The 19313-nt window shown below is 44.5% G+C and overlaps 2 protein-coding genes across 2 annotated transcripts in view; one reads left to right on the forward strand and one right to left on the reverse strand.

Moving 5' to 3' along the window:
- coa1 (cytochrome C oxidase assembly factor 1) overlaps positions 1–1000 on the reverse strand; it is a 10756-nt gene extending 9756 nt beyond the window's left edge. Inside the window, exons 1-2 of the mRNA XM_080522375.1 lie at positions 924–1000; positions 325–485 (exon numbers count right to left, since the gene is read on the reverse strand). Of these exons, the coding sequence (XP_080378501.1) occupies positions 325–418 (94 nt within the window). The 5' untranslated portion in view covers positions 419–485; positions 924–1000. The remainder of the gene's footprint in view (positions 1–324; positions 486–923) is intronic.
- Positions 1001–2999: 1999 nt separating this feature from the next.
- Positions 3000–9160, forward strand: blvra (biliverdin reductase A; the record flags this gene model as incomplete). The annotated part of the gene is made up of 6 exons (XM_080524694.1): positions 3000–3121; positions 4894–5013; positions 6903–7000; positions 7760–7867; positions 8526–8691; positions 8824–9160. The coding sequence occupies 6 exons, from the start codon at positions 3000–3002 to the stop codon at positions 9158–9160; spliced, it is 951 nt and encodes a 316-aa protein (XP_080380820.1).
- Between the last annotated feature and the right edge of the window lie 10153 nt (positions 9161–19313).

Genomic DNA, 19313 nt, shown 5'->3' on the forward strand with positions numbered 1-19313 from the left:
GTTTGTCTGACTGTTTCTCTGTCTGTTTTTGTTCTTTTCTGTTTCTCTGTAAAGTGACCTTGGGTCCCTTGAAAGGAGCTATATAAATTAAAGTTGTTATTATTGTTATTATTATTATTATTATTATTATTATATACAAGACTAGAAGAATGTTTTATGCGCCATTTCAGTTAAAAAAAAAAAATTTGGGGGGGGGGTTGCTCTAGACACAGGGTCAGCCATAGTCTGCACCCCTGGAGCAATCAGGGGTTCAGTGCCTTGCTCAAGGGCACACGTATGCAGCTCCCTCCTGAGGCGGGGATCGAACCAACACACAATACACACTCTGTAGGAGGTAGTACATGGTCCCGATACCGCCGCCCGTCAACACAGTGGTGAAGATCGCCATCTGCTGGAGCTTGCTGGTAGAGATCCTCATGGCTGCTCAGACCAGGAGACCAGAAGACCCCTGGAATTTGCTCTCTGAAGACCAGAAGACCCTGGAACTGGTCGGGAGGACATGGACAAGTTATCAGAAGAATACGGTTCAGTTCAGGTATTTTGGTTGATTGTTTACTGTGGCTCTACATACTGCCATCTAGCGGCTGAGAAGTGTAATTATGTTTCGTGGAAGCTTCCTGCAGAATAGGTCACTATTTTCTACCTAGGTGAACACAGCGAGGAGCAGACTGACATTGCAGTTTTTACGTAACATGGATAGCTGTTATGCTGAGTTATGAGTTATGAGTTATGAGTTATGAGTTATGTGTACCAGTTGACAGGGTTAGGGTGTCATTGTAAATACTAACGCGTTTGGAGGCTGTAAAAATACGAAATACAAAGTAGAAAGTTGAATCACTATGGTTGATTGCTTTACAGCCGAACCAATGTATACTTTATAATACATTATATACATTCTATTACATGTAATAATACCTACATACCTACTCAGACCTTCTTATAACAAGCAGAAAGTCATGCTCATGGACGTCGCCATGTTGCTATGAGCCAGGGACACGTGACTCAAATCACTCTGGCTGCGTTCGTAAAATTCGCTCTGAGAGCCCCGGGGCGCACACTGGGTTCAACGTCCTAAAGCGACCGAGTAATTTGATTGGACGAGAGGCGTTCCATGAGTGCTGGTCAGATTTCCAGAGCGAATTCACGAACGCAGCCTCACTTTTACCGAACACACTATCTAACACACTATCTAACGAGCGTGTCATATTATTATTATAACACCCGGCGTATAAACATCACTAAGGGAAACGAAAACCTTACCGGCCTTACCGAACGATCACCTCGTCATTTCGGACTATTTTTTTATTTTTATTTTTTTTTATCAGGAAGGCATATTCATATTCATGTCCATATGCATCCCAGGCATGTCATTGGAGGAGAGACCAAGAGTCACGTGATCCTACTCTTATGAAAGTTGTGTTTCAGTGACATGATATGAATACTGATCACACATCCACATCCACCACGACCACGACCAGGACATAGCAGACTCGTGTGCTGCTGTCATTATCATTCTTCTCCGGTCGTTGAGGAGGAGAACGGAACCGGTATGTAAACACATCATAATATAATAATAATAATAATAATAATAATAATAATAATAATAATAATAATACAAATTAATTATCTGATCTGCTCCACACGTTTCATTCATAGCAGACAGAATCAGAGAGCAGCTTTCTGCAGTGTCCTGTAGGTAGAATATTCCTACTGAGTTAGATACATGTCGTTTCTTTATTAAACCTGCAGAGTCACGTTTTATATTTTATTTTATTTTTTAAATTCCTATCCGTGATATTAATCCATTTTATCCAAATGATCAATAATAATACTAATTAATCCAACTACATCAGAAGTATGTCATTAAGATATTATACACATTACAGAGATACACATTCCATCAAATCCATCCAAATAGCGACAATGTGTCTGTTACTGTCTGTTTCATGTTGAGTAAAGGTTCTTATAAGGGTTCTTATAACCATGTATACATGTAGAGGTGGAGTCTCTCTTATGTGGCCGATGTTTGATGTTTGAGGTCAGGGGTCGTATCTGTGTAAAGCCACACCCAGACCTCATCCTTACTCATCCTTACACACCCTTACACACCCTTACACACTCTTACACACCCTTACACACCCTTACACAACCTTACACAACCTTACACACCCTTACACACCCTTACACAACCTTACACACCCTTACACAACCTTACACAACCTTACACACCCTTACGATTTTGTCGCACGACAACATTCGATTCTCAATTCACACTACCGAATTTGGACCAGGCAGGCTGATTACTATAGGCTCTACCAATATTGCTCGTCTTGCTTCCACAATTTCTACAAGATACAACTGGGCATATTGTGCCTACATGCTCGATTGTTATTATTATGTAATATAGGTGTCTTGTAATCCCATATGAGATGGGCCGTGTTGTTGACTTCGGTGGTGTGAATTGAGAATCGAATGTTGTCGTGCGACAATATCGCATCTCACGCCGTGTGCATTGTCTCATTCAAAACAATGGAATCGAATTTCGCGGTGCGACAAAATCGCACACGCCGTGTGCATTGGGCTTAACACACTCTTACACACCCTTACACACCCTTACACACCCTTACACAACGGCCAGGCTTCCTAGAGTCTCTGGATGCAGGTTTGAGGCTGATAGAGGGAGGGGCCTCAGGGGAGGTCTTATCAGGCCTGAACATTGCTGCTACACACACACACACACACACACACACACACACACAGAACAGACAAGTCCTGGAGGGAAACACTGTTGTGTTGTTTTGTTTTAGTTTTTGTTCATTCATCAACCAATGAATGAGCAGCCTGGTGGTTTGTGTTGATAGAAGGTCTAGGGAGGCTTTAGGTTGGAGCAACACTCTGTCTCTGTCTCTGTCTCTGTGTGTGTGTGTGTGTGTGTGTGTGTGTGTGTGTGTGTGTGTGTGTGTGTGTGACATGTATGGTGTGTGTTCCCCAGGTCGGCCATGTTGGGAGCGGTGGTGGTGGGGGTGGGGGTGGCGGGGCGCGTCAGGATCAGAGACATGCTGGCTCCGCCCCCCTCCAGCGCAGCAGCAGAGACGCTCAGCCTCAAAGGCTTCATCTCCAGGTAACCAATCTACCTACCTACCTACCTACCAACCAACCAACCTACCTACCTACCTACCAACCAACCTACCAACCAACCTACCAACCAACCTACCAACCTACCTACCTACCAACCTACCTTCCTACCTACCTACCAACCAACCTACCTACCAACCAACCTACCAACCAACCTACCTACCAACCTACCTACCTACCAACCAACCAACCTACCAACCTACCTACCTACCAACCTACCAACCAACCTACCTACCTACCTACCAACCAACCTACCTACCTACCAACCTACCTACCTACCTATCTACCTACCTACCTACCTACCAACCTACCTACCTACCTACCTACAAACCTACCTACCTAGAGTCCGTCTGGCCCCTCTAGATGTTAGCTGGTGGCTCTGTCCAGCAAAGGAGGCTGTTGCCCTGACCTGTGTGAGAGGGTCAGATATACAGTTCTCTGAGACCCGAACAGTCTCAGAGTCAGACCGCACCCACTCCAGGGACACCCCGGCTACCAACCAACCTACCTTCCTACCTACCAACCTACCTACCAACCAACCTACCTACCTACCTACCTACCTACCAACCAACCTACCTACCTACCTACCTATCTACCTACCTACCAACCTACCTACCTACCTACCTACCAACCAACCAACCTCCCTACCTACCTACCAACCAATCTACCTACCAACCAACCTACCTACCTACCAACCAATCTACCAACCAACCTACCAATCTACCAATCAACCTATCAACCAATCTACCAACCAACCAACCTACCAACCAATCAATCAATCTGTCAGTCAGTCAGTCAGTCAATCAGTCAATTAATTAATCGATTCCTCGCCTCCTCTCCTCCACTTGCTTCCTATTGCTCCTCACTTCCTGTTGTTGACGTCCTGTTGTTGACGTCCTGGTTGTTGACTTTCTGGTTGTTGACTTCCTGGTTGTTGACGTCCTGGTTGTTGACGTCCTGGTTGTTGACTTCCTGGTTGTTGACGTCCTGGTTGTTGACGTCCTGGTTGTTGATTTCCTGGTTGTTGACTTCCTGGTTGTTGACTTCCTGGTTGTTGACTTCCTGCCCGCTGGCCTCCGCCGCATGGGAGCCACAGCACGTCTCGCCTGCCGGGCCGTGGAGCTTAATAACCATCTGCTCCATGATAGGCTCACTATAACAGCGGAGCCCTCCCGGCGTCTCAAGTCGAGACACCCATTTGTGCCTGCCGCACAGGATCTCAGGCAGCAATGCACAGATCTCAACATCAGTGCGGCAGGATGGGCGGATTATATGTGGCGCGCGGAGTGGGAGGCTAACACCTCCAAACTCCGCGACCACATCCCAGTCGCCGGCCCTGAGCCCCTCGGGATGGACTTGCCAAGGCTATCCTGGGTGAGGCTCAATCGTCTCCGGACCGGCGTCGGGCGTTTCCGCTCATCAATGCACAGATGGGGCTTGGCCCCAAATGCGTCGTGCGAGTGTGGCGCAGAGGACCAAACCACAGACCATGTTATCCTGCATTGCCCGGTGTACCACCCACCCAACGGGATGCATGGTCGGTATTAGATGACGAGACGATGACGTGGCTTCTGGAGGGGTGTCCAGAAATACTATAGGCCGGGTGAGCCCCTCAACCAGGTCTCGGGGTGGTAAAAGGGTAGCCCCTCGGCCCCGAGCCTGGTGGAGTGGAGAGGAAAAACAACTACCCATACGCCGAAGAAGAAGACTTCCTGGTGTTGACTTCCTGGTGTTGACTTCCTGTTTGCCGTCCTGTAGGCGTGTCCTGGGGCAGCAGCAGGGGCTGCAGCAGGTGTGTGAGGAGGAGGCGCTGAGCAGGCAGGACGTCCAGGTGGCCTTCGTCTGCACGGAGAACGCCGGGCACGAGGAGCACATCAGGTAGCTGCTGTCTGCTAACAACACACACCAGGAACACATCAGATTACAACACACACCAGAACACATCAGATTACAACACACACCAGAACACATCAGGTAACAACACACACCAGAACACATCAGGTAACAACACACACCAGGTAACAACACACACCAGAACACATCAGGTAGCTGCTGTCTGCTGTCATGGTAACATCAGATAGCTGCTGTCTGCTGTCATGGCGTCTCCTCACCACTAGGGGTCAGGCCATGAACACTGTTGGCAGAAAGGACCATCACTATAGGATTACTCTATATAAACTATACTTAGTATATAACCACTATATATATATACACTATACACCCACAATATATATATATATACCAAAAGCCATAGATGCAGATACGTTTAGACTACTTATGAACATGCATTCGGAGGGAGGGAGGAAGAGAGAGCAGAGAGAGAGAGAGACAGAGGGAGAGAGAGAGACAGAGAGAGAGAGAGAGAGACAGAGGGAGAGAGAGAGAGACAGAGAAATACACAGAGAGAGAGAGAGAGAGAGACACAGAGAGAGAGAGAGACAGAGACAGAGAGAGACAGAGGGAGAGAGAGAGAGACAGAGGGAGAGAGAGAGACAGAGAAATACAGAGAGAGAGAGAGAGAGAGAGAGAGAGAGAGACAGAGACAGAGAGAGACAGAGGGAGAGAGAGAGACAGAGAGAGAGAGACAGAGAGACAGAGAGAGACAGAGACAGAGGGAGAGAGAGAGGGAGACAGAGAGAAAGAGAGAGACAGAGAGAAACACAGAGAGAGAGACAGAGAGAGAGACAGAGGGAGAGAGAGACAGAGAGAGACAGACAGACAGACAGACAGACAGAGAGAAGGCCAGACAGAGAGGACAGCAGTGTCTGGGTGAAGGATGGGGGGGGGGGGTGGTAATGAAGGATGGGGGGTGGTGGTAATGATGTTGTGTGGTGCTGCTCTGAGCTCCAGGGTAGACAGATCCAGGCTAATAGTCTTAGCAGAACAGAACAGCGGAGAGGGGTCTTCACCCCTCCGGAACATTCCATTAGCAGAGTTCTGGAGGACCATGTTCTCTTCTTTCATCTCCTCCACCAGCCTCTCCAGTCCTCGGTGATGTCATTTCCTGTTTTTAGTTTCTGGTTTTGGTTCTGATGTTAATAATAAAAAATAGCCTCTCTCAAACTCAAGGACACTGTAGAGAGAAAAGAAAGAAGAAGAGAAGCAGGAGAATAAACAATAACAACAACACACCAAACTAGAAGGCAGCTATGGAGGACAGGGTTGGTCAGGACCATGCTGTGCTGTCGGGAAGGTTAGGGTGTTAGTGCTAATGAGGACCCCTGCTGTGCTGCACGGAGGCCAGTCTGAACAGACAGCGTCTTGAGTCTGGTCTTGAACGTGTTCAGAGTAATATGTTCGGCTCCCCGAACTTTATTTAAAACTTTATTTGAAACGTTATTTATTTATTTATTTATTTATTTAAAGTGCCCCACTCAAGTTAGACTACTGTAAAATGATTGCTGCTACATACACGTGTATGTATGCCCACGTGTATAACTATTATTTCTTATTTGTATTCGTTGATTGTTGATGACTGTTGTTGTTGTTGTTGTTGTTGTTGTTGTTGTTGTTGTTGTTGTTGTTGTTGATCGAGGAGCAAGATCCCAAAGCGTTTCACTATGTCTGGCTGTCTGTCTGTCTGTCTGGCTGTCTGTCTGGCTGGCTGGCTGGCTGAGATGTACCTGACATACAATGTGATTAGATTGATCTTTTCCACACAATGTCTCAGTAGAAGCTGTTTACAGATAGACAGAGACAAGGGTTAGTCAGGATGTTAGGATGTTAGGATGTCACCTTTGACCTTTGTCCTGTTTGACCAATCACAGGAGGTTTCTGGAGGCGGGGAAGCACGTGTGTGTGGAGTACCCCATGACCATGACCCACGCCGCTGCTGTTGCATTGTGGGACCTGGCAGAGGTCAAAGGTGAGGTGGACACAGCCGCTTACTGTGGGTCGTTTGTTTACACAACATTTACAAGGACGGTGATTGGTCCGTTCAGAGGAAGGTCAGTGATTGGTCCATTCAGAGGAAGTGGACACCTATCTTAAAGGTGCAGGCTGTAGTATTTCTCCCCTGTACTTAGTAAGATATCTAACACAAAGAGGCTGTTGAGGAATTACAGACTGGGGCTTTAAGATAGTGGCTAAACACAGACGCAGTACCCGCAGTCTCTCATGCCATATCAGGAAGAGCAGCGCTTGAATACAGTTGCAGTAACAACACTTTTATCCACATCTTTTTGTTCATTGTCTTATTATGTTGTTAAATGTTAATCTATTTATTTTCTCTCTATAAATACAGTATATATGTATCTATTCTGTCATGTTTATTTTCTTATATCCTTCTTTTTCTGTATCTTTTTAATGCTGTATGTAAAGCACTTTGAATTGCCCCTGTTGTATGAAATGTGATGTACAAATAAACCTGCCTTGCCTTGTTGTCTCCCAGGTCTGGTTCTACATGAGGAGGGTTAACTGGTCTTATTGTCCTAACAGGTCTGGTTCTACATGAGGAGGGTTAACTGGTCTTGTTGTCCTAACAGGTCTGGTTCTACATGAGGAGGGTTAACTGGTCTTGTTGTCCTAACAGGTCTGGTTCTACATGAGGAGGGTTAACTGGTCTTGTTGTCCTAACAGGTCTGGTTCTACATGAGGAGGGTTAACTGGTCTTGTTGTCTCCCAGGTCTGGTTCTTCATGAGGAACACATCGAGCTGCTGACCGCCGACTACAAGCAGCTGAAGAAGGAGATAGCAGGGAAGACCCTGGAGGAGGGGAGCCTCCACTTCACAGGTGAGACCCTGACCCTACCAACATGGCCGCCGCCATAGCGATGTCGACAGTACAGCCCTTACCAACATGGCCGTCCTTTGGTTCTGTTTATGGAACGTTCGTGCCGGTTTGTGCTGTTGTTATACCAGGGGAGGCTGGTGGAGGTGGAAATCAGAGGACAGGCTCACTGTGGTGCATGGGAAGGAATGGCAACGCGTGTTTGGTGAGGCTGTCCTCTGATTCCTACCTCCAGCAGCCTCTCATAGCCTCTCAGCAGGGGGCTGAGGTTCATGCAGATTATCCAGGTAGACACATTATGGATGACTGTCTAATCTGTCTGGACTCCCCGCAGAGAGCCTGTGTGTGTGTGTGCGTGTGCGTGTGTGTGTGTGTGAGACAGACAGCCCCATGGTGTGTAGAACTACCTGTTAATTATTGATGAGAGTCAGAACTGCCTCTCACCAGGGAACACTCTGGTTAATGCAGATGAATAGAGCGCTCTGTCCTCCTCTCTGATTGGATCATATGAATAGAGCGCTCTGTCCTCCTCTCTGATTGGATCATATGAATAGAGCGCTCTGTCCTCCTCTCTGATTGGATCATATGAATAGCCTCTCCTCCTGTCTCCCTCTCCTTCAGGAGGTCATAACCTCTCCTCCTGTCTCTCCCTCTCCTCTAGGAGGTCCTCTGCAGGAGGGGTCAGGGTTCCCATCCTTCTCAGGTATCTCCCGCCTCACCTGGTTGGTCGACCTGTTCGGGGAGCTGACGGTAGACTCCGCCTCCCTGGAGGAGGGGGGGCGGGGCTACACCAAGATGACCGCCCACCTCGTCACCAAGCAACACAGGTCGCTAACGCCACAGCTAGCCACGCTCATTGGTTCTGTTCTCTGATTGGCTCTGTTCTCTGATTGGTTCTGTCCTCTGATTGGCTCTGTTCTCTGACTGGTTCTGTCCTCTGATTGGCTGTCCCTCCCCAGGCCTCTGACGTGGGTGGAGGAGCGCGGGCCGGGTCTGAGCAGGACCAAGAGCATCAACTTCCGCTTCGACACGTGCACCGTGACCCAGTTCCCCCCGGCCCCCCCGCCCCCCCCCGGGGCCCCGCCCCCCCCCCAGGCCGTGGGCCTCTTCATGCAGGACCTGGAGCTGTTCTCTCTGAAGCTGCTGGGCCGCACGGCCCCCTGGGAGATGCAGGCCGAGAGGAGCAGGGTGCTGCACTGTCTGGACCTGTCCCAGAGCATCCAGCAGCTCAGCCAGGGGGGGGGGCACATAGAGGGGGGGCACATAGAGGGGGGTGGGGACCCACAGACCACATAGAGGGGGGTGGGGACCCACAGACCACATAGAGGGGGACCCCCAGACCATATAGACGGGGGGGGGGCTAGACCATATAGAGGGGGGGTGGGGGGCCTAGACCACATAGAGAGGGGGGCGGGGCACATAGAGGGGGACCCCCAGACCACATAGAGGGGGGGGGGCCTAGACCACATAGAGAGAGACCCCCACTGACCCCAGATCAGTGCCTAGGGTTGGCTAGGCCCTACCTAACCCCTACTGCTGCCTCTAAACCAGGGGAGGCTGGGGGAGGTAGGAATCGGAGGTCACGTACAGTACAATGAGCCAGTCCTCCTTTTTCTACCTCCCCCAGCCTCTAATCCTACATGCTAGCATGATGACATGTGATTGTGATGATGTAATAGTTAAATGTAGATAATGTGATGAGTTACTTAAACTGGCTTAAAGCCCAATTTATAAGGCTCACGCGCACCTCTGCAAAAATGTAACGACGGGGCACACCTACACAGACCGTAAGAACTGTGATTGGTCCGCTTGGTAGCACATGATTCCGACATGATTCCGACTCTCTCGTAGGCCTAAATGCGGAAGCCATGACAGAAATGTCATTTACTTTTTCTGTAATTACTTAATACTATAATAGTAGTTATAGTATATATAGTATATAGTAACTAATAATAAAGATGTGATAATCACATAATATCTTAGTTTAATATCATTTCAATGCATTATAGACATTTCCTTTACAACAACCATAACAAAAAAATCGCTATTATGCCGCTATGAGTACACCGACCAACGCGACGCAGACCGACCAACGCGACGCAGACCGACCAACGCGACGCAGACCGACCAACGCAGAAGTATAAATTGGGAGAGCCCTTGCGTAGGCTACAGCGTAGCCGCGCGTAAATTCGACACAGAAGTATAAATTGGGCTTTCCATACGTGTCAGGGGAGGCTGTGTTTCATACCATCTCTCATTTCGTTCCACACGTTACAATGAGCCCGTCCTCCGATTGCTACCTCCGCCAGCCTCCCCCTGCAGCACAGCCTCCGTTTGAGGCTGATGTCACAGCTGCATTTGGTGCCGTCCATTTCTCCTGTACCGTCAGGGTGGTGGTGTTGACCTGTGTGTGTCTGTTGAACCTTTAACCTTTATCTACCCAGGAGAAGTTAGAAGTCTAACCCTGACCCTGTTACAACAGCGTCCTGGCCAATACAAGACAGGCAGCAGAACTTTTAACATATAACAATTAATACTGAAAATAAAGAATAAATGACAGAATCATAAAATATAACAGATATTCATCAGATGATCTGAGTCAGGACTGTTCTTACTGTATGTAACATTCAGATGTCTGTTTTATGTCTATTTTATTGTATTCTATTATTCTGTTAATGTTGTTGTTGTTTGTGATGTGAGATGCTGTAATGCCTTAATTTCCCCTTGGGGATCAATAAAGTAACTATCTATCTGTGTGTGTGTGTGTGTGTGTGTGTGTGTGTGTGTGTGTGTGTGTGTGTGTGTGTGTGTGTGTGTGTGTGTGTGTGTGTGTGTGTGTGTGTGTGTGTGTGTGTGTGTGTGTGTGTGTGTGTGTGTGTGTGTGTGTGTGTGTGTGTGTGTGTGTGTGTGTGTGTGTGTGTGTGTGTGTGTGTGTGTGTGTGTGTGTGTGTGTGTGTGTGTGTGTGTGTGTGTGTGTGCGTGCGTGCGTGCGTGTGTGCGTGTGTGCGTGTGTCCATTGTTAGGTGCGCGACCTTTTTGACCCTGTCTCGGTTCACAAAATGGGTTGTATCTCAGCAACCGTATGTCCTATCTTCATAAAACAAAGTGCTCTGTGCTTCTGAGAGTATGCTCTAGAACAATGTACCAGCAAAAGCAATCTTTAAAATTGGTACCTAACGCCCTATTAATAGTAGGCTATCTACAAAACATATTGTTGTATGTTGTCGATGTTGATGTTTTTCTTTTTAATCCTCTGTTCTTACACCCTTCTCTCCTCTCTCATTCCCCCCTCTCTAACCCCCACCCCCCTCTGCTACAACAAACAAACTTAATTTTAAGCTATAGCTATTACTCATTCATTGTCATTTCAGTTTCATTTAGTTTTGGGAAAACTACTGGGTCTGACAGACTGGGTCAACATACTAAATGCCTAGGTGTCATTGTTGACGAAGGTTTAAACTGGAATAATCACATCGATCAGGTGTGCAAGACATCCATGAAGATGCTTGGTATAATGAGAAGGGTCTGCCCCCTGATCCACTCCTCTGCTCACTTAACCTTGTACTATAGCTTCTTATTTCCTGACATCAACTACTGTAATATAGTCTGGGCTGCTATACTTATCCTTCATAACTCAACAAATGACTTGTTATCCAGAAGAGGTTCCTTAGGATGATCTCTCACTCTAACAGATTCGAACCATCTGCACCTCTATTTAAATCAAATCAATCAAATCAAATTGTATTTGTATAGCGCATTTCTTACAAGATGCCACTCAATGCGCTTCACACAATGAAAATGTTCAGTCAATCAGTCAATCAATCAATACTGACAGAGCCGCGAGCAGGCAAAAGTAAAAAAACCTGTATACTATGTAGCCAGGAAAAATTCCCTTGCAGCCCTCTACCAATAGAGCGACTACTAGCCAGTTTGCTTACCAGTACCCAGCGGTCCCCCAGGAAATATTCATTATTACCCATCAATAAACTGAATATTTTTCAAACATGCTTATTCATACACAAATTCATCAACAACAAGCAAGATCTTCCTTCTACTATCCATAGTTTCTTTATTTTCTCATCTGACATCCACTCTTATCCAACAAGATTAAATAATGACCTCCACTTACCTTTCTGTCGAACTTCTAGCCACCAATTCAACATTTGTTATAGAGGTCCGAGAATCTGGAACACCTTGAGCTCGCCACTGAGATCAACACCTCGATCGGCTTTCAAAAAGCAACTGAAAAAATATCTAATCTCGTTATGAGCTGTTTATTTTATATTGTAGTGCTTTTCCCGTTGAAAGGTGGGAAAGATGGAAATCTATGTTTATTTTTTTACTAATCTTACTATCCTTGTATCTATTTTCATTTATTTTTTATTTTTTTTTGTCTTGTGTGTTTGTATGTGCTATCCTACCTTTCTGCCGGATGGATATGATTTTGTTTGTGGTTTCTTTTCTCCTATTGACGTGCAGTAAGTGTCCCTTGATTTTTATTTGAAACATTGATATTGACGTGGAGTGGAACTCTGTACAAGCCTTCTGGGCTTCGTTCCCTCCTTGCACAATTTCTTGTGTGCTTAATAAACAAACTAAACTAAACTAAACTAAACTAAACTAAGAGCGAATGACATGGAGATCAAGGGGGAAAGTGTAATATCAATTTAATAACGTAAAAATAATAATTACACTATAATGAAGTGTTAACTTATTTGTCTTTTTCTATGAAAGTTAGATCTAACCTCCAATCAAATAAACCGTACTTTACCACCTCTAATATTTGACATGCGATAAGGAAACGACTTATACTATAACTATATATATATAAGTTATATATACTATAAGTTATAGCTAAATGGAAGGGTCACAGCTTCGCAGTGTGCTATTAGACATACACATACACTAAACAGACATGATAAATAGGATAATAAATTCTTAACTAAATGAATTAATTCTAACTTACTTAGTAGATAAAAAAAAAAAAAAACTGTCAACAATAATTTTATTAATACATATTAAAACAGGGATTCGAATTGTGACTTGTAGTGGTGTTTCATGTAATAAATGTGAGCAATGATAGCCAGGATTGCTTAGAGTAGAGCAGCCAATCAGGAGGAGGCGGGAAGCGCGAGCATGTTGTGTGAAAATGTAGACACAGGCTGTGTTCGGAATGGTATACTAGCATACTCAATGAGTATATACTGCATACTGCCTACTAAATTCATAATAAGAATGCGATTCTCGCATACTCAAATCTCGCATACTGTACAGTTCGAACGTACTACATACTCAAAATCTACGTCATATCTAGTATGAGTAGTATGCTAGTACGCTATTCCGAACACAGCCACAATGTAGGAACTGGATAAATCCAGAAGATGGCAGTAGTGACACGCGAAGGATGCAATTTTGATTGATTGAAAACTTTATTAGAAGATTTGCAGAAGTAGGTACATGAAAGTACATATTACATACAAGGTCATCTAAAAGGATAAAAACCCAAGAAAGCCACTGGCTTATTTCAATTGGGGTCCTTGATTCTCAATTCATCGTTACATGTAAGACAGACAAAAAAAACTAGTACTATCTACAAGATAATACAGACAAATAACTATTACTATCTACAAGATAAACATACATCCATCATGGGAAGAACAATACAACAAAACATAAGGTATGTACAGCGGGTAGGACAGGTGGGGACATACACCACAGGTGGGGGCGGGGGACAAAACACAAAGTATGTACAGTGGGTAGTTCGGGTCTTTTAATCTGATTTTTGATTTAGAGGGTCCAGTTACGGATTGCAGCCTCCTGTAAATGTTTTTTGAGAGTGGTTTTGAAGGTGGGCAGTGTTTTGCACTCCTTTAAGATTATAGGAAGGGCGTTCCACATTTTTACTGCATAGTTTGCAAACGAGTTTAACCCCTTGTTTGTGGTGCAACGCGGTTTAACGTGGTTTGTGGAGCTTCCTCTGGTGTTGTATGTGTGGACGTTGTTCACTTTTTGGAAGTATGTTGACAGGTACTTGGGTGTCTTTGTGGTGTAGCGTATCTTGAAGACCAGGCCCAGTGCAAGCTGCTGCACTCTGTCAACTACTCGTAGCCAATCCAGGCTCAAAAAATGAGCAGCGGTTAGATGTGTCCTAGGGTTGAGGCCTAGCAGAAGCCTAACCAGTTTATTTTGGGCTGTCTGGAGTCTTGTTTTATGGGCCTTTGTGGTTCTATAGTACCATGATGTTACGGCATAGTCGAAGTGACATTGAATGAGAGCTCCTGATAGGGTCCTCAGTGTGTTTTTACTGACAAGTGAGGATATCCTGTACAAGAATCTAGTTCTATGGTTCACTTTTTTGATTACTTTTGTTGCCATTTTATCTCCGGAAAGATTTGCCTCTAAGATGGAGCCCAGGTATGTAATATCCTCTTTTCTTGTGATATTAATGTTACCCACTTTTATTTTAAAATTTTCAGCCTTTCTGAGTTTAGATGGGGATCCGTATAGGATGGTTTCAGTTTTACCTAGGTGTATTGATAGTTTATTGTCAGCTAGCCAGATGCAGATTCTACTCAGTTCAGTGCTTAGCGCTTTTTCCACCTGCAATATGTCCCTGTCAGAGACCAGCAGAGCCGAGTCATCCGCGAACAGGAACAAATTGCAATCACATGCTGATGACATGTCATTCACATATATTAGGAACAGTAAAGGTCCCAATATGCTTCCTTGTGGAACGCCGCAGGTCACTGGGAGGGGGGGGGACAGTGTTCCGTTCACACTAACCACCTGTTCCCTCCCCTCTAAGTAGGATTGCATCCAGCTCACCGATGTTCTATCGAACCCAATTGCTTTCAGTTTATCTAACAATATGTGGTGATCTACTGTGTCGAAGGCCTTCTGGAGGTCCAGCATGACCATGCCGCAGTACTTGCCCGAGTCCACCTCATGGTTGATGTGGTCGTTCAAATAGAGAAGGCATGTGTCAGTGGAATGGGATGTTCTGAATCCTGATTGAAATTCATACATCAGATTTTTTTCGGTAAGGTACCTATCAACCTGTTCATAAACTATTTTTTCCATAAGTTTCGAGATGGAATTAAGAATAGAAACAGGTTAAACCCAACAGCACACGAGGGAGGAAAGTAAAACATTTATTTGTCACTGAGTCACAAAAATAAATGCCGCTCTCGAGCTTTGGTAAAAATATTGCGAAATTGTGCAAAAAAAGCAAAGAGGTAGATGAGAGTTTCAAAAGAGGTAAATTCCCGCGAGCAGCGTGCGCTTTTATCAAATCAGAGCCCTCCAAAATGTTCCTGTTGAGTAGGCGTGGCTTAGTGTCCAGTCTCTCAACACCCCCAATCTTTTCCCATCGACATCTCTTGTGTAAACGATCAATCTGACCCCATTCGCGAGTTCAAATGTTTAGGCTTAAGGACAATAATTGCTGGGTTTACAATCTACATTGACGTCTCTCTCTCTCTCTCTCTCTCTCTCTCTCTCTCTCTCTCTCTCTCTCTCTCTCTCTCTCTCTCTCTCTCCCTTTCTCTCTCCCTTTCCCTCTCTCTCTCTCTCTCTCTCTCTGTCTCACCTGCTCTCTCTAGCTCTGACGTTGTCTTGAGAGATGAGACGTTGATGCTGACAGAATGGACACCACTGATTGCTGAGTTTTCACCTTTACAATCTAAATGCTACACCCCCCTTTTCATTAAATAGTAAATCGGTACATGAATGAACATTGATCGTAAAGGACAAGACTTGATCGCAAGTCAATTGTGCAGCTAGCTGGCTAGGTAGCTTAGCTATCTCGCTTGCTTGCTTGAGGATGTGGGGTTAGCTAGCTAGCCACACACTTTAGTTTTAGCTTGGTCGTTGAGTTGTCGAAATGTTAACTTAATATCCTTTGGTAGACACATGTTTGTTAATCGTACATGCATACTAAAACAATTGCACAACTACTTGTCAGACATCTACATGTACCCATGGATGCTGCTAAATCGTGAGCTTAGAATTATAAGGTTCTATCTCCGTCTTAGTCAGTTTCACTATGTTTCAATTTAAACTTTTGTGGGAATTTTTTGGGGATTTGCTAATCTATACATTTTTGGAAAGGGCATTGTATGAGGAATCAGAAAATATATGTTTCCATTTGCAAAGATGTCTGAAAGGCGGCCATCTTGGCATTTACAAAATGGCCGCCATAATACAGTACACACGTTTTGTAATATCTTCAATATTCTCATCTGTGATATAGGTACTGTACTATAGGATTGCTTCAATAAAACCTAGTCCTGGTTAAGCAATCTGAATATATTTAGGTGATTTGAGTACCTGCTGTCAATTCTTACGCATTATTACCCTTTCCCTCCTTGTACTCTCCCTTCCCCTCTGTCCCATCCTCTCTCTCTCTCTCTCTCTCTCTCTCTCTCTCTCTCTCTCTCTCTCTCTCTCTCTCTCTCTCAGTATGGAGGTGGAGGACTGGGACCCGAGCCTGGCGGAAGAGTTGGGTGTTTCTCGCGATGAGAGGAGCGAGTCTATACAGCAGAGGAAGACCAAGCTCGCTGGGTTAAAGGAATTGGTGGAGCAGAAGGAGCAAGAGGAGGCAACTTTGGACACACTCTTCAAAAATACTAACCAGTGAGTGTTTTTGTGTGTGTGTGTGTGTGCACGTGTGCGTGTATACTATATACATAACATGTATACTTGTATGTGTTTTTCTCCTGTCTGTGTCCCCCAGGTCCATAGCGGAGTGCGAGACATTAGTAAAACAGGCTTACTGCAAGGTGGGGCTGACGTACAGAGAGAGCAGTTCAGATGACGACGGAGGCGGAGGGGCCGAGACCTCCGAGGTCATCGAGATAGACGATGACGAAGACGATGACGTCATCGAGATAGACGATGACGAAGACGATGACGTCATCGCCGTGGGCTGTCGTACGTTTTGATGTTTACCTACAACTACTTAAAACACAAAAACAAACCTTGTTTGAGACAGTATTTTGTCGTCTCTGGCATCTTGCCACTATGTACCTCTGTTAGACATGATTTTCAGACTGTCCAGACAGAACATTAGCTCTTTGATTAATGGATTTCTGTTTCCCACATCCCACCCTTTCACAGTGGTTCCACCCATGCAACCTGCAACACCTATTAAGGATACAGCGGTGAGAATGGAGAATTAACACACACACACACACTCCGCCTTTTATCATTGCTTCATGTTTCTGCCCCTGCTTGAATACATAATGCATCATCATCTGTGTGTGTGTGTGTGTGTGTGTGTGTGCTTGTGCTTGTGTTGTTTTCACAGTTCAAGGACGCGTCGGCTGCTCTCCAAAGGACCTCCCATCATATGCAAAAGTTGTCTCAGACCGTCAACAAACTTGTTAACACTACCAGACCCGAAACGCAACCAGTTCAGCCAGGTAAGAGCATTTTCACCCATACACATACAACCCCATACTACAGTACCCCCCCACGCCCCCCAGAATCGCCATGAGTAAGGACACTGTTAAACACACGGCAATGGGGGGGTTTGTCGTTCCTCTCTAGGTGGCGTCCACCCGCCGTTGCCCATGCCAGCGGTGTTTGTGTCCCAGGCTCCCACCAACACCCCCACGCAGCCTAACCCCAACCTGAAAGACGACGAGCTCCGCATGGACATGAGCATTCTGGGAAAGAAACACACCAAGACCTGGCACAAAGGCACTCTCATCGCCATCAATCCAGTCGGTAAGAAAACCCCCAAAAAAGCAGCTGTCCAAAAGCTTCCCGATGATGCAATGACTATGTTTAATCAGTAGTGCTCAGGGAATGAGATGTCTCATTTTCGAACAGTGTTTTTGGTCCTGAAAAGCTCTTTTTCTAAGACACTTAGTTTGCATAGAAACATGTTGTTACTGGCCAGTAGGGGTGTTCTAGGGGAGGGTGTTCCGGTGGCCTCTTCAAATCGTGCACCCATGCTGAAACACATCAGCTAATGTCAGACACTCCATGTCCATTTCAGGGGATTATTATTATTATTATTAGTAGTAGTAGTATCATTAGGGAGGATGTTAAACTTTGAACTGGGGCGGCTGTGGCGCAGGAGGTACACTGTAAAAAAAAAAAAAGTTATTTCACAGAAATTCACTGTATTATTTTACAGATTTCTTTTGTTTTTCTACATTAAATGTAAATGCCATAAAAATACAGTAAACTACTTTTATTAAAAATATTAACCATTAAATAAATGTTGTAATCTGTAAATTGATTTAATAATAAATTGCCTTTTTTTTTACAGGATTTTTCTATTGCTTAATTGTCTTGAATGTTAAATTACATTGAATTATATGTAAAAACACATAAAATACACATCATTTTACTGTATATAAAACGAAGGCATCTTTCTGTTTTTTTTGCTGTAAAACTTTAAATTGACTGTTAAATCATGTTAAAAAAGAAAAATATATAATTAAAAAACAGTAAAAACCTTCTATTATTCTACCGATAATTTATTTTTAAATACTGGTATTTGCTTAATTGTCTTGAATGTTAAATTACATTGAATTCCATATAAAAAGACATAAAATACACATAATTATACTGTATACATACTGTCTGTATGTATGTATGTATACATCATGCATGCATTGTGTGTGTGTGTGTGTGCGGGAAGATGTCAGAATCAGTGTGTATGTTTGTATGTATGTATGTAGGCTATGTATCTATGTATGTATGATAACAAAAACTGTTAAAGCAGAATTTCTTTCAGACAAAAAGGACAATTGAGAAAGGACACTATAATGTTAGTGTGCTCTCTCCATGCAGGTTGACGGCCCTCTGTGTAAGACTGTATTCTCCTACTGGGCCTACAGGTTGACATGAACTGTAGCTTCATGCTTCTTCAACTCATTCATCAGTCCAAAACATGATGATCATAATATTGGGATGGGGTAAAATCATAAATATTCACTGAGTATATCATAACCATGCACTTTTGGACAAAAAAGGAACTACAGACATCCAAGGCTACATAAGGTTCAGAGAATAGGAAATGTTAGAATAGGTATAGCATAGCATAGAGTACAGCACAGTGTTTTATTTGTATAGTATAGTATAGTGGATAGTGTACATAGCCTTTATTTATGTAAACCAGCTATTTTCCCTTCTTGTTTTTTTTTTTTTTTTTTTTCTAGCACCAGGGGAGCCCTACCTCCCAAATTTCGTTGTTTGGTACCTGTACTATATCAATGACAATAAAGACCATTCATTCATTCATTCATTCATTCATTCATTCATTTGGCCCGACCCACACACAGACAGGAGCAGCTGTAGTCCGCTTCCCTGTACTCTGTGTTAGGAACTGTCCTATTTGTTCCCCCCTGCTTTGTTATAACATCACAACATTCTGATAGAACATCGACATGCTACACAGTAAATTCCCCAGTGTTAAATATGCAGTGTAAAAATA

This window comes from Nansenia antarctica (assembly GCF_963989245.1).
Source record: "Nansenia antarctica genome assembly, chromosome: 2".
NCBI lineage: Eukaryota > Metazoa > Chordata > Actinopteri > Argentiniformes > Microstomatidae > Nansenia > Nansenia antarctica.